The following is a 15,383-nucleotide window of genomic DNA, read 5'->3' as shown; positions in this document are numbered from 1 at the left end:
GTATGAAAAACGGTCATAAGTCATTTCAGCGCCACCGTAACTTCGAACGGGCGCTAAACGAACTGTTGTAAGTCGAGGACTACCTGTATGGCAAAGGAAAAAAAGACATCTCCCAAGAAATCCGAAAGAAAATTGGGGGGAAAAAACAACAACATTTTTGGCACCTGCCAAAAAATGAAAACTAATCGGGGCTGGGTGGCGGCGGGAAGAAACACCTTCGCCGCCCGAGAAGATTCCTCCCGGGGAACAACCCAGATCCCGCCGCCTCTTCGGGCCTCGCTCTGCCCCGGCAACCGCGCCGTGCGCTTCGGGGAGGAGCCGGGGCGCGCGCCGAGGAGGCCGGCCGAAGCCGGGGCCGTCGGGGCGGAGCTCGGCGAGGGGCCGGGTCAAGGCACGGTTCCTCCGGCTGGCTGGGCCCGAGCCGGGCTGATCGGCAGGAAAGCGGCGGGAGCGGCGGCGCAAAGTGGCCCGCCTGCTCCGGGGACCTTGCCGTGCGCGCTTGGAGAGGCCGAGGAGCCCGTGCGCGCTTGGCCGGCATGGAGAGCCCCGACGGCCGCCGCCGCCGCAGCTCCCAGCGCCGAGAGGCCGGCGGGGAAGCCGACGGGGAGGAGGAGGAGGAGGAGGCGCCGTCGCCGCCACCGGACTCGCCCCCTTTTTTCCTCCTCTACCCAGGCCGGGGAGGAGGCGCCGCCACCGCTGCGCCCGGCGCGCAGCCCCAGAGCGCTTGGCGCGCCGCGCCGCCGGGCCCTCGTGGCGCCCCGTTACCGGTCCTGCTCAGCTACATCGGGCCGGAGCCCGCCCAGCCGCGAGCCGGCGCCGCTCGTGAGTAGCAGCAGTAGCAGCTTTTGGCCCGCTTCCCGGTTCCCCCCCCTCCAGCCCCAGCTTCCCCAACTTGGGGTCTTTCCCCATGGGTGGGATCTGGGCTCCCATGCTTCCCAGCTGTCCAGAGGATTGGGGAGCTGGACTCCACAGTCCGCCGATGCCTCTTTCTCGTTGGCACACCCTGCTTTCTGCACCACCGCAAATCCTGCAAGGGAAAAATGCCTTCCTTCCTCTCCTCCCCCCCCCGTGTGTGTTTGTGTGTGTGTGTGTCTGTGTGTGTGTTCCGTTTTGTGGGGGTCTTCTCCAAAGCCTGAGTGTGAATGGCTACCCTCATTCCTCACCCACCCTCCCCTTCCAGTCCTCCAAGCCACTTGTCACTTGCTTTGCAGTGTCAGCGCCTGAGGTTTTTATTTATTGATGGGTTGAAGTCTCTTGCAAAGGAAAGTGTTGAGCTGAAGGTGGGTGCCAGCTAAAAAAACAGAACAAAACAAAAACCCAGCAAATTGGTTATCAGAGAGAAGCCTCCACTGTTGTTGTTTTTTTCTTCTCGGTAGGCATAATAAAATAAGAGAATAACAGAGTTGGAAGGGACCTTGGAGGTCTTCTAGTCCAACCCTCACTGGAGCAGGTGAGCCTACCTACACCCGTTTCAGACAAAGGGCTGTCCAGTCTTTTGCTAAAAGCTGTTGGGGCATTCACAACTTCTGGAGGATTAATTGTTGTAACTGTCAAGAAATTTCTCCTTAGTTTTAGGTTGCTTCTCTCCTTGATTACTTTTCATCCATTATTTTCTTGTTCTGTTTCTTGTTTTGGAAAAATAGGTTGTCCCTCTCTTCTTTGTGGTAGCCCCTTAGATATTGGAACACTTATTTGGAAATTGTCCTTTCAAGAAAGTGCCTGGGTTACAAGTCTCAATCTCTGTTTTCTTCCCCCCCCCCTCCTTTTCCTTCAAGTTTCCTTCAATCTTTGGGGAGAAAAAGTGTCTGATTTTAGAGGAAAATAGCAATCCAGAGAGACTTCTTGTTATAATGGCAGAAGCCTTGGCTAACTGTGCTATTATTAAGAAGACTAAAGATAGATGCAAGGAGTTATAAAATAAATATCAGCCCTTTTCTTAAATAGGGAGTGATGATAGTAGCAGCCGGCTAATTTTATGGAAAGTCTACAATACTAGGAAAGGTGGAAGGAAAGAGAAGTAGTTAATGAAAAGAAGGACTAGGGGGTGACAAGATAGCAGTCTTGCAATATTTTAGCGGCTGCCGCAAAGAAGGGGAGGTGAATCTATTCTCCAAAGCTCCAAAGAAACAATGGATGGAAACTAGTCAAGGAGAGAAGCAACCTAGAACTAAGGAGAAACTTCCTGAAAGTTAAAACAATTAATCAGTGGAACAACCTGCCTCCAGAAGCGGTGAATGCTCCATCACTGGAGTTTTTTAAGAAGAGACTGGACAGCCATTTGTCTGAAATGGTATAGGGTCTCCTACTTGAGCATGGGGTTGGACTAGAAGACCTCCAAGGTCCCTTCCAACTCTCTTATTCTGTTATAACCGGCAGCAAGTAGATGGTGCTGATGAATGTCATTGGGGAATCTCAGGGATCAAATTGGGGATTGATCCTCTTAGAGGTCTGGTCTGTTGCTGAAGTTTTCAAGAAAAGTTTGGATAACCATTCGTCCTGGATGGAATAAGGGCTTCTTCTGCCTTGGGATAAAGGAGTTGGTCTAGAAGACCTCCAAGGTCCCTTTTAGCCCTGTGATTCTGTATGGTGGCTAAGGGTTAACCCTGACATGATGGAATATAAACAGCATCCACAATACTTTAAAAACATCCGCTTACACCTGAACGTTGGGGGAAAAGTAGATTCTCTCCTTGTTGAAGTAACTTAAAACTAGTAACAGAACATGATTTTTTTTTTCCTGTGGAATGAAAATTGCTAAGCACATTGGTTTGTGCTTAAATTGTAAGCCGCCCTGAGTCTTCGGAGAAGGGCGGGATATAAATGGGATTAAAATAAATAAATAAATAAATAAATAAATAAATAAATAAAATTTCATTTTGCTTTTAGGTTGGAAAATTCTTTTTTCTTGGGGTGCGGGGTGGGGATAAATCAGGCCTCAGAGAAAGCACAGGCAGCTCTCATCACAACCGAACCCCAAATTTCCATTGCTAAGCAAGACCGTTGTTCAGATACGCCCCATTTTATGACCTTTTTTTGCTACCCTTGTGAAGTGAATCACTGCAGTTGTTAACTGAAACATGCTGTCGTTCAGTGAATCTGACTTCCCCCTCCCCCCACCTTGGCTGGGAAGGTTACACAAAATGGTGATCATATGACCCTGGGCCAGTGCAACTGTCTTTTAAGTACGTGCCAGTTGCCAAGTGCTCGGATTTTTCTCATGTGACCAGAGGGAAGATCGCAATGGTCATAAGCGTGAAAACCAGCCTACCAGTCACTTTTTGCAGTGCCCTTGTAACTTCAAATGATCCAGAAATGAATCCTGTGACGACAAACCAGTTTTTGTACCTTCCCAAGGAAACAATATGGAAATGTTTGTAAAGCCATCGGGAGCTCAGATAGATTCAAAGGAGTCTTTGCTTAATTTAGTCAAAGGGAGAATTGACTCTGAAAGAGGATTTTCCACTCATTTCTGTAAGGCTGAGTACCTTTTTCAATTGGCAGGTGGGTGTGGGAGTGTTCCGAGGGTGTGATAGAAGCAGAATTGCCATTTTAATATTAGTAACTGATGGTATTCAGTGTGCAGGAATTTGTTTATAATCTGACCACTATTACAAGCGCAATTCTGTATTGCTTACGATGCATTTAGGACTTTTCAGTACAAAAAGAACAGGGTTTGGGGTTTTTGGGGGGGGGGGGCCTTTAAGAGACAATCAGTCCTGGTAAAACATTTTGTTCTATTGTTTTGGGATCGTTATATACCGTAAATCAGTCTTTTTTTTTTTTTTTGCTTCTGTTCAGCCGTGTCCAATTCCTGAAGACCGCCTGGACAAGTCTGTGCAGTTGTTGTTTTTTTTGGCAAGGTTTCTCAGAATTACGGTTGAGAGAAAGTGACTGGCCCAAGGTCACTCAGCTGGCTTTGTGTCTTAATGTAGGACTAGAACTCAGTCTCTTGGTTTCTAACCTAATGCCTTCACCACTACACCAGACTAGCTCTCACTGCATTCAATAGAGCAGACATGTCAAACACAAGGCCCGGGGGCCAGATCCGGCCCGCAAAGTGGTTTTATGCGGCCCGCGAAGCCATCCTGGAAACAGTGAGGGAACGGCCCCCCCTGCCTTGTCCCTGGCCCAGAGACCCTCCTTCTGCCAGAGACCCTCAGATCTCTCCCACTCCTGCCCAGGCCCCCATAGGCACCCTTGATGCGAACGATGTAGAGCTGGCCACGCCCACCCAGTAGGCCATACGCACTTTAGCCCCGCCCACCCAGTAGGCCACGCCTACCCTGGCCATACCCACCCGGCCCCCTGAGGGCAACTGCAATGCTGATGCGTCCCTCAGTGAAATTGAGTTTGACACCCCTGCAATAGAGCAAGGGTCTTCAAACCTGGCAACTTTAAGACTTGTGGACTTCAACTCCCAGAATTCCTCAGCCAGCCCTAGTCCCACCGTAGGCATGGAAGCCATCTGGGTGACTTTGGGCCAATCACCAGGAGACAGTGAGTTCTAGTCCCGCCTTAGACATGAAAGCCAGCTGGGTGACTTTGGGCCAATCACCAGGAGACAGTGAGTTCTAGTCCTGCCTTAGGCATGAAAGCCAGCTGGGATGACTTTGGGCTAGTAGTCTTAGCCCATCCCATCCCGCAGGGCTGTTGTTGACGGGGAAAATAGGAGGAAGAAGGTATGTTGGATATGCCTTGGCGAGGAAAATAGGAGGAAGAAGGTATGTTGGATATGCCTGCCACCTTGGGTTTTTGAAAAACGATAAAAGGCCGGGGATAAATAAATAATAGATAAATAAATAATCAGTTGACTGTGGCAGTGAACCAGGGATTCGTTGCCTGTGTTGCTTGTAGAGACAAACAGATGCATAGTAGAAGCTAATTGCAAGTTGAAATACAAGTTCTGCCAGTCAGATATCATGTTGCTTACATGCTTGGAAGAGTGAATGAAGCAGCAGGCTCATTTGGACCAACTGTTGGTGAATCAGACATTTATTTTTGTGAAATAGTTTGAGAAACCGAAGGGGAGAGCATATGTGTTCTGTCTTAAGTCAAGGAAAGAGCCAAAACAAGAATGTGAAAACTTGGAAGCTCTTAACCGAGCTTGTCTTTCGACATCATCTCCTTTTTGCCAGACCGATCCTGCACTATTGCCTAGCATAAAACTGATATTTAATTTTATTAATGGGAAACCATTAAAAAGCATACAAGGGGTAGCAGGTGAATGGTAGGTTACTTCAGGGGGCTGACTTTGATTCTGTTTCCATGGCTACTATCCGTCTAGTTCAGGGGTACGCAACCTTGGCTCTTTTATGACTCGTGGACTTCAACTCCCAGAATTCCTGAGCCTGCCATGCTGAGGGGAAAGGGAGAGTTTCCAAGCTGAGCCATGCTGGCTCAGGAATTCTGGGAGTTGAAGTACACGTGTCATAAAAGAGCCAAGGTTGCCTACCCCTGATCTAGTTCTTCTTGATTTTTTTAAAATCCTACCCAATGAAAGAACAATTTGTGTCAATAACTTTAACAATTACTGGGAATCGGTGTGAAATAGAGGATAGCACTGCTTGATTTTCAAGTTCTGTACAAATTCTATATAAAGCCTAGATCTGCCCAAAGCATTTTGCTGCCTAAACAATGCACAAAGTAGTCGGGTAGTTTTAAAGTGTTTTGACAGTCTGTGTCACAACTAATGCCCATAACGTGCTTTTTTTGCTTTGGAATTAATTTTATTGCTATTTGAGGTACCAGGAAAATTTTTCTTTTCAGGGCTTTGCATCTCTGAATCAGGAATGATCAAGCTCTTCGTGGCGGGGGCATTTGAGAGCCATACTGAATCAAATAAAAGATGCAAAGCAGGCAGGACCAGATCTTCTCTGTCAGGTGTGCAGGTTGGTGGGATTGGGGTGTAACGAAATGCAAAGATGACCTTGGAGGTTAAGAGGAAAAGAAAGGAGTGCAGCATTAAAGAACAGTTGGAGACGAGATGGCCCCGAGATGGAAGAAAGTGTGAGAAAGAAACTCAAAGTAACCCTTCCTTGATATTGTTGAGTATAGGATTGAATAACAGAATTATAGAGTTGGAAGGGACCTTGGAGGTCTTCTAGTCCAACCCTCTGCTCATGCAAGACATGCTATACCATTTCAGACAAATGGTTGTCCAATCTCTTAAAAACCTCCAGTGTTGGAGCACCCACAGCTTCCGAAAGCAAGCTGTTCCACTGATTAATTGTTCTCAGGAAGTTTCTCCTTAGTTCTAGGTTGCTTCTCTCCTTGATGAGTTTCCATCTGTTGTTTCTTGTCCTGCCTCCTGGTGCTTTGGAGAATAGGTTGACCCCCTCTTCTTTGTGGCAGCCCCCTAGTTATTGGAACACTGCTATCATGTCAACCCTCGTCCTTCTTTTCATTAAACTAGACAGACCCAGTTTCTGCAACCGTTCTTCATACGTCTTAGCCTTCAGTCCCCTAATCATCTTTGTTGCTCTTCTCTGCTGTCTTTCTAGAGCAGGGGTGTCAAACTCAAATTCATTGAGGGCCGCATCAGCATTGCGGTTGCCCTCAGCGGGCCAGGTGGGTATGGCCTGGGTGGGCGTGGCATACTGGGTGGGCATGGCCAACTCTACATTGTTCACATCAAGGGTGCCTATGGGGGCCTGGGCAGGAGTGGGACAGATCTGAGGGTCTCTGGGCCAGGGCCAAGGCCAAGGCAATGGGAGCCGTTCCCTCACTGTTTCCAGGATGGCTTCGCAGGCCACATGAAACCACTTCGCGGACCGGATCTGGCCCCCGGGCCTTGTGTTTGACATGTCTGTTCTAGAGTCTCAAACCTTTTTTAAAAAATTGTGTTGACTAAAACTGGTTGCAATTTTCCAAGTGAGGTTTTACCAAGGCATTGTAAAGTGGCATTAACACTTCACGTGATCTCGATTCTCTCCCTCTGTTAATGCAGCCTAGGACTGTGTTGGCCTTTTTGGCAGCCGCAGCACACGGCTGGCTCATATTGAAGTGAAAACAAAGAGAAAATTGTTTGGGAGTCCAGATGTCCACGGGGAAAGCTGCATTCACTTAACAAACATGCGATTCATTTAATGATTTGCTAAACAACCGTGGTTTTTTTTAAAAAAGGCCATAAAATTGGGCGCGATTTATTTAACAACCGCCTTGCTGAGCAACAGAAAAGAGGAACTTTTACCGTAAGGGAATGTGAACTTGGTACTTGTCTGCAATTCCATAAAACAGCTAGCTACATCTTTTTCTAGAAGGCTGCGAGGCTTCCTCTGCAGCTATCTCAGGTTGGAAAGAGACACGGCTGTTTTAATGAGTTACAAACTGCAGCTGCATTTGCACGCCCATGCATGTATTCCGAAGCCCCTCTTCTAAATCAGATCTGAAGTATTGCACAGGCTTGATAACAGCTATTGAAATATGTTTGTCAGGGCAAGTATAACGTTCTTTTTGTGTGATATAGTATTCCCAAGAAGTTTAGAAATGTTTTTGTAGAAGAAATAATGTGGGTGATCAGTCGGGATTTTTAATTCAGGGGGAATCGAAAAGTAGAGATGTGCAAACATTTCAAATGTGAATTATTATTTTTTTAATTCAAAATGTTTCCTGCTTTACTGGAAGAGTGAATAGGGCCCAACCTGGTCAGAAGAATTCTGATGCTATTCCAACTATTTTGGAAAGGTCCCTGGTTGAAAGTGTTGTATCTTCAGCTTGAAACAGCTGTTTCTCTGTGTTACAGCCTTTAAAACAGGTATAAATAAAAAAATTTTAAAAAAAGAACAGGGGAAAAAAAGAGAGAGCCTGGTGTTAACCTGAGATCAACCAAGGTTACTCAAACTGATTTGAAAAAGTCTACATAAAAGGAGCTTCTGCTTAAGAGAGTCCTTCAAAGCGGGTTGGGAAGTAGGATTGAGCAGTCCAATCCAGTGGGCTGAAGGCAGAAGATTGCGAGTTCTAGTTCCGCCTGAAAGCTGGTTGGGTGACTTTGGGCCAATCACCAGGAGACAGTGAGTTCTAGTCCTGCCTCAGACATGAAAGCCAGCTGTCTAACTTTGGGCCAGTCACTAGCAGGAGGAGAGTTCTAGTCCCACCTTAGGCAGGAAAGCTGCTGGGTGACGTTGGGCCAATAACCAGGAGTCTGGGAATTCTAGTCCTGCCTTAGGTCTGAAAGCCAGCTGGGTGATTTTGGGCCTGTCACTGTCTCTCAGCCCAACCCACTGTTGTTGTTGTTGGGAACATAGGATGAAGGAGTACTATGCATGTTCACTGCCTATAATAAAGGCAGGTTAATAAATAAATAAAATAAAAAGTAAATTTAAGCCACTCATTAAACATTAGGACCTCTACTCCCAGGGAGATTGGAAGCAGATTGAAACAACATGTCCTGACAAGGTCAGAATCGTTCTTTTGAAGTGGAAATGTTTTGAATGCAAAATGCTTTGTACATCGCTAGTAAGTATAAAATAAGATATGAGGTACCACAGATCAGAGATATAGCACTGAAGAAACCAAACTGAAGCCAAGTGAAATAATACTGTTACGAAATGTCGTGCAGTTTCTTTAATTAGATAATTAAGCATAACGTCCAGCTTGTAGCACCTGTTTCTGAACTCGAATAGCCTTGGGCAAAAAATGCACTGATGTATTTTCCCACTGAATCAAAATGAATCAGAATGAAGTATAAAGAAAAGATTACCTACTCTGAAGCCAAACCAGAGCATTGATTGGTTTCTGATATATAATGATTTTAATGTATGCTTCTGGTTATGCAATTACTGTGAATGTAATTCCTAGGAAAGTTGTTAGACCGTAGGAAGCCTATAATAAAGAAATTATACTCACTGGCTCTAATGTGTTTGCCGAAATACGATATTTACCATTCTCTCTGAATGACTTGATTATAATTTTTGTGTTAAGAGTTCTTTAATTGTAAACTGTGGGAACTAAACCTATTACAAAATAAAGCTGGAATATTAGTATAATTTTGAGTTGCAGGGACTTAACGATGTGGAGATTGTCTCCTACTTTATAGAAGGTGTGTGGAATTTGGATTTATGACAGATGAGTATAGTACTCCACTCACGACCACAATTAAGCTCAAAATTTCGGTTGCTAAGTGAGACAGTTAAGTGAGTTTTCCCCACTTTATGACCTTTCTTGCCACAGTTGCGAAGTGAATCACTGCAGCTGTTAAGTTAGTAACATGGTTGTTAACTGAATCTGGCTTCCCCATTGAGTTGGCTTGTCAGAAGTCTCCAAAGATGATCACATGACCTGGGACACAGCGACCGTCATAAGTATGAGTCAATTGCCAAGTGTCTGAAGTTTGATCATCTGATCATAGGGATGCTGCAATGGTCAAGTGTGAAAAATGGTCATAATAATAATAATAATAATAATAATAATAATAATAATAATAATAATAATAATAATAATAATAATAATAATAATAAAAAAGGTAAAGGTTCCCCCGCACATGCGTGCTAGTCGTTTCCGACTCTAGGGGCCGGTGCTCATCTCCGTTTCAAAGCCAAAGAGCCAGCGCTTGTCCGAGGACGTCTCCGTGGTCATGTGGCCGGCATGACTAGACGCCAAAGGCGCACGGAACGCTGTTACCTTCCCACCGTAGTGGTCCCTATTTTTCTACTTGCATTTTTACGTGCTTTCGAACTGCTAGGTTGGCAGAAGCTGGGACGAGTAACAGGCGCTCACTCTGTTATGCGGCACTCGGGATTCGACCCGCCAAACTGCCGACCTTCTGATGGACAAGCTCAGTGTCCTAACCCACTGAGCCACTGCGTCCCTCTTGAGCCACTGCGTCCCTCTAATATGTAATGGGGAAAGGCAATTACACAGGCTTAAGGACATTGATTTATCTGATATTAGGACAAAAACAAGCTTTTTTTGGGGGGGGGTAGAGTGGCATAGAAAAGTGAATTCAAGTGCAATAGAATACAAATTCATTACTTTTTTGTAATCACGTTCATGGAAGTGTAATTATCGATTCTGACCTCCAAACACTCCGACCATCTGATCGACAAGCTCAGCATCCTAACCCACTGAGCCACCGCATCCCTAATAATAATAATAATAATAATAATAATAATAATAATAATAATAGTAGTAGTAGTAGTAGTAGTAGTAGTAGTAGTAGTAGTAGTAATTTGACTGGTTCATGTTTAATGAATAAAAGTTTCATAATGATGATGATGATGATGGATATCCAATCACTTAAAAACTTCCAGTGATGGAGCCCTCATAACTTCTGGAGGCAGTTGTTCCACTGATTAATTGTTCTAACTGTCAGGAAATTTCTCCTTAGTTCTAGGTTGCTCCTCTCTGATTAGTTGCCATCTTTTTCAGTGCCATTGTAACTTTGAAGAGTTACTAAATGAACTGTTGTGAGTCAAGGACTATTTGTGCATTTTCAATAGGTGGGGTCCTGGGTGTTTTCTGAACTTGGTTGTTTTCTTGCGATGTTTCATTACCCACATTAGGTGACATCACCAGTGTCCCCTCATTTCAACCCCTAGCTACAGAAATTCTCTTTGATTTTCAGTAGGGTTTTTGAGCCGATTTTGTGAGTTTTATGGTCTTTCTAAAACTTCTGTGGTGTGTAATTGGTTTAATTACTTTATATAACACAGTATTGTGATTTGGTCTTTAAGAAATTTCAGAAACCAAAAAGCAAGTTAAACAGGGTGTTAGGTACATCGGTTTTTGAACACATAAAGCCGGCAGCTCTAAACCTTTGGTGGTGACACAAGGAAAACTTCATTAATCTTAGTACGTATTCATCTAAAACAGGGGTAGGCAACCTTGGCTATTTTATGACTCGTGGACTTCGACTCCCAGAATTCCTGGGCCAGCATGGCTCAGCTTGGAAACTTTCCCTTTCCCCTCAGCATGGCTGGCTCAGGAATTCTGGGAGTTGAAGTCCACAAGTCATAAAAGAGCCAAGGTTGCCTACCCCGACCTAAAAACATATATGGGAATGTCACTATGGAATGAACGAAAAACCTTTCTCTGCAAAAGAAGCAATATAATGTTTTGTTACTTGAGCCTGACTTATCAGTCATAATTCCCTAGCTATAGGCATCCTCTCTTGTTTGTAGAGTTCTACTTTATGTCTGGGGTTTAATATTTGGGTTTTATTATAATATTGCCACTTCAAGTCAGTCATCATAGTCTTGCCTATGGCTTAAAATTCGGTGGGCAACATTTTTCCCCCCTGTTGTCATGTACAGTTATTTTGTTGGAGGCCACATGATGGGTGGAACTAAAATGAACAAGATCCAAAAGGAAATAGTGATGTTCATTCTCTCTCTGACATCCCTTTTTCCTGATAACCTCTTTCTTCTCTCTTAAGCAGTATCCTAGAGAAAAAGACAGAAAGATTATCTCCTCCATAAGGATTTCGATCTATCTAAGTCCAGTCTCAGGAACATTGTTTGCGGTTCCCTGGTTTAAAATATTCAATATTTTTCTTAGTTCTTTACCACATAAAGGGTACAGTGGATACAGGTAGGCCGTGATTGATGATCACAATGGAGCACAGAATTTCTGTTGCCAAGCGAGACAGTTGTTAAGTGAGTTTTGCCCCATTTTACGACTTTTCTTGCCACAGTTGTTTAGTGAATCACTTTAGTTGTTGAGTTAGCAGCTCAGTTGTTAAGTGAATCTGGCTTCCCCATTGACTTTCCTTGTCAGAAGGTCGCAAAAGGGGATCACGTGACACTGTGACATTGCAACTGTCATAATTTTGATGAATTGATGAAGGTGGGGAACGTCGCAATGGTCGTAAGTGTGAAAAATGGTCACAAGTCGCCTTTTTCAGTGCTGTTGTAACTGAACCATTGTCAGTTGACAAGTACCTGCATATTTACTTCAAGCATGTTCTTAATGGCAGAATCAAGTAAGATCTAAGATGTTTGATGTTTGATGTTTATTTGATTTCTATACCGCCCTTCTCCCAAGGGACTCAGGGCGGTTCACAGGGCATATATAAATAGCAATACAAAAATTAAAAGAAAATTAAACCAATGCCCAATTAAAATACAACAATGATAGAATAATAAAAACCAATTAAAAAAACCCATATTCCCCCATCAGGCCAGACCAGCTAATTCAAATAAGTGGGTCTTCAGCCCGCGACGGAAGGATCGAAGGTCCGATGCCATCCGGAGCTCAACCGGCAGTTGGTTCCATAATGCCGGAGCACCCACAGAGAAGGCCCTCCCCCTGGGGGCCACCAGTCGACATTCCCTGACCGGAGGCACCCTGAGGAGGCCCTCTCTGTGGGCACGCACAGGGCGGAGGGGAGTTGACGCCGGCAGCAGGTGGTCCTCGAGGTATCCCGGACCCATGCCATGTAAGGACTTAAAGATCATAACCAAGACCTTGAACCTCACCCGGAAGACAACTGGTAACCAATGCAGCTCGCGGAGCAAAGGTGTAACATGGGAGTACCGGGAAACTCCCAAGACAACTCTCGCGGCCACATTCTGTACCAGTTGGAGCCTCCGAGTAGTCTTCAAGGGAAGCCCCATGTAGAGAGCATTACAATAGTCTAGGCGAGAGGTCACGAGCGCATGAGTGACCGTACACAGGGCATCCCGGTCCAGATAGATGACTTTGGAACAGCTGACTTGTTATTCAGGTTAGTCATTTGTTCCCTGTATGGACTGTGTTTTGGTCATTTCATATCCATTTCATATCCATCCAGTGATAATTTCTTCTTGGGTGGCTATCTCAGTTTTTATGAAAATTATTCCAGATTAAACCTCATAAGCAGTAACAAGTGTCTCCAGGAACTGGAAATTGAAGTCTCTTTTTCCGTATTATCCTCATGGGAGGTAAATAAACTGTTTACAGTAGCTGCAAACTGAGGTTAGGGATTTTACTCCAGACTGACCTGTTTGTGGTCTTTTCAGACTAATCGGGGTTAGCAACAAAATATGCTGTCACCCTCTTTGCAAACATGCTGCCTTTGGAATCGGTCCATTACTCAGCTTGCAAATAATATGTGTATACCAAGTATTTAGCAGAATCCCTTCTCAATATTTTTTTTCCCTCTGACACTGGTGCTAAATATGCACGAAAGGGGTGCATTAAGGGGTACAGTCTCCCCATTCGGGAAATGGACCTCTTTGCAAAAAAAATAAATAAAATAAGCCTCTGCTAAAGCTGTTTTGAAACTGGCAAACGTCTGAGGTTGATCAGAAGCATGTTTACATCGCTTTGTGCCCGGAGGTGGATTTGACTCGCCCTGGTTAAGCAGAGATGAGACGTTGAGGACTTTGACTTTGGTTCTTTCTCCTGCATCAGCATCAGCAGCATCTATAAAGCATCTCGGGAATTGCTTGCCGTACGGCGAGAGCCAACGGGTCACATGAGCCTGAATTTTCATTTTAGTTCATTAGTCAGCCATTTTGGTCGACACCCTCTTTAACTGCGCACAATCCAATCCTATTATCCTTCTGAATCTGGGTTGATCGGAAGGGGGCAAGAGAGAGAGAGAGAGAGAGAGAGAGAGAGAGAGAGCGCAGCTGTAGACCTCAGTGGATCCTGGATATCTTTTTCTTCTCTTTGTGGTTATTGTTCCGTTCTTTTGCTATTTATTTATTTTTTAAAAAAGACAAGGCTTTTTCTAAGAGACTGCAAAGGGGGCTGGTTTTTTTCCCCTCCCCCCCCTTCTTCTCCTGATGCAGAGGCCGTGCGCGAAGGGGTTATTCAGGAGTAACAGCTCCTAGTCACATCGGGCCCGTGCGGGTGTGCAGCCTTGCAGAAGAAAACCGAAGAAAGGGGAAACAGCTGAGAAGGGGGTCTCTTTTTCCCCCCCCCCTTCCCCTCTGCCTCGCTTTCCTCAAAACTAGTGCATTGTCTGATCTGCAGAAAATCTTTCCCCAAGCCGGCCATCTGTTTGATTTTATTATTTTTTTATTTTTTTATTTTTTTGGTTCTCTTCGAGGGGAAGATTTCTTTTTTATGGTTTTGTTTTATTCTCGCTTGATTTTATTTTATTTTCCCCCAAATCGGCTTTATTGTTGTATCCGCTGAGTCATCATGTCCGCTCTGACGCCTCAAAGCGATACGCCGACTCCCACCACAGACAAGATCACCCAGGCTGCCATGGAAACGATCTATCTGTGCAAATTCCGGGTGTCTATGGATGGAGAATGGCTCTGTTTGAGGGAATTGGATGACATCTCTCTTACGCCTGACCCCGAACCGAGTCAAGAAGGTACAGTTTGCCCGACTTGCCAGCCAACCCTGGTTGTTGCGGTGCAAAGCGGTAGAGTTTTGATGTTTGCCTTCCCAGCATACCCCCCCCCCCCGTGTGTAGCCGTTTCACTGTACGTGGAATAACCTTATTTCATTTGAACGTGGACTGTGCTGTTGATTCTGATTGTTTTAAAAAAAGTCGTTTTGTGGAAAGCGGAAAGGCTGGCTAAAGACGAAGGTCAACAGTGGGAAAAATGGTTGGCTTCCCTTGGCTTATTCTGTTTTTTTAGGCACCTGAGCTCTTTGCAGCAAGAGCTAGCAGAATAAGCTGAGGCTGTGCCTTCTCTTCTGCACTGGAAAGAAAATTCATCCTGACATTTAAAGATGGAATTTCAGCCTCCTAAACTATTGTTATTATTATTATTTTTTTAGCAAAAGGGGTTCATTTTTCATAGAGGACAATGGCCAAAAATAATGAGGTTAGGTGCAACCTAACCTACTATTATTATTAATTTTTTTAGCAAAAGGGGTTGATTTTTCATAGAGGACAATGCCCAAAATAATGGGCTTAGGTGCAACCTAAACCGCTATTATTTTTTGAGCAAAAGGGGTTCATTTTTCATAGAGGACAATGGCCAAAAATAATGGGCTTAGGTGCAATAATGTAATTGCATTATTAATTAATGTGTATGTAATGGGGTGAGGTATAATAATGAGGTTAGGGGACGAGGCTAAAACATATGAAGGAACGGTTGCAGGAATCTGGTATGTCTGGTTTAATGAAGAGAAGGACTAGGGGTGACATGATAGCAGTCTTCCAGTATCTCAGGGTTTGCCACAAAGAAGAGGGAGTCAACTTATTTTCCAAAGCACCTGAAGGCAGAACAAGAAACAGTGGATGGAAACCAATCAAGGAGAGAAGCAACCTAGAACTAAGGAGAAATTTCCTGACAGTGAGAAAAATTAATCAGTGGAACAACCTGCCTCCAGAAGTTGTGGGTGCTCCATCACTGGAGGTTTTTAAGAGATTGGACAATCAGAATATCATAGGGTTTCTGCTTGAGCAGGGGGTTGGACTAGAAGACCTCCAAGGCCCCTTTCAACTCTGTTTTATTCTGCTGAAGCAGATGATTTTTTTTAAAAAAAGTATGCCACCT

At 44.7% G+C, this 15,383-nt stretch overlaps 1 protein-coding gene across 7 annotated transcripts in view; it reads left to right on the top strand.

Moving 5' to 3' along the window:
• Nucleotides 1-252: 252 nt before the first annotated feature.
• Nucleotides 253-15,383, top strand: part of RUFY3 (RUN and FYVE domain containing 3) — a 75,982-nt gene continuing 60,851 nt past the window's right edge. For 5 of the 7 annotated variants that reach the window (XR_014027024.1, XR_014027025.1, XM_081332052.1 and 2 more), the window contains exon 1: nt 253-822. Coding sequence is in view for 5 of the 7 variants with exons in the window: in XM_081332052.1 (XP_081188178.1) it covers nt 537-822 (286 nt within the window). In the remaining 2 variants the exon portion in view is untranslated. Of the gene's footprint in view, nt 823-13,519; nt 14,246-15,383 lie in introns of those variants that run through there. The other 2 variants (XM_081332051.1, XM_081332054.1) reach the window with 1 other exon arrangement.

Source organism: Vipera berus (assembly GCF_964194415.1).
Source record: "Vipera berus genome assembly, chromosome: 7".
In the NCBI taxonomy this organism is placed as follows: Eukaryota; Metazoa; Chordata; class Lepidosauria; order Squamata; family Viperidae; genus Vipera; species Vipera berus.
The sequence above is the reverse complement of the archived record's forward strand: the minus strand, read 5'-3'. Positions and strand labels throughout refer to the sequence as shown.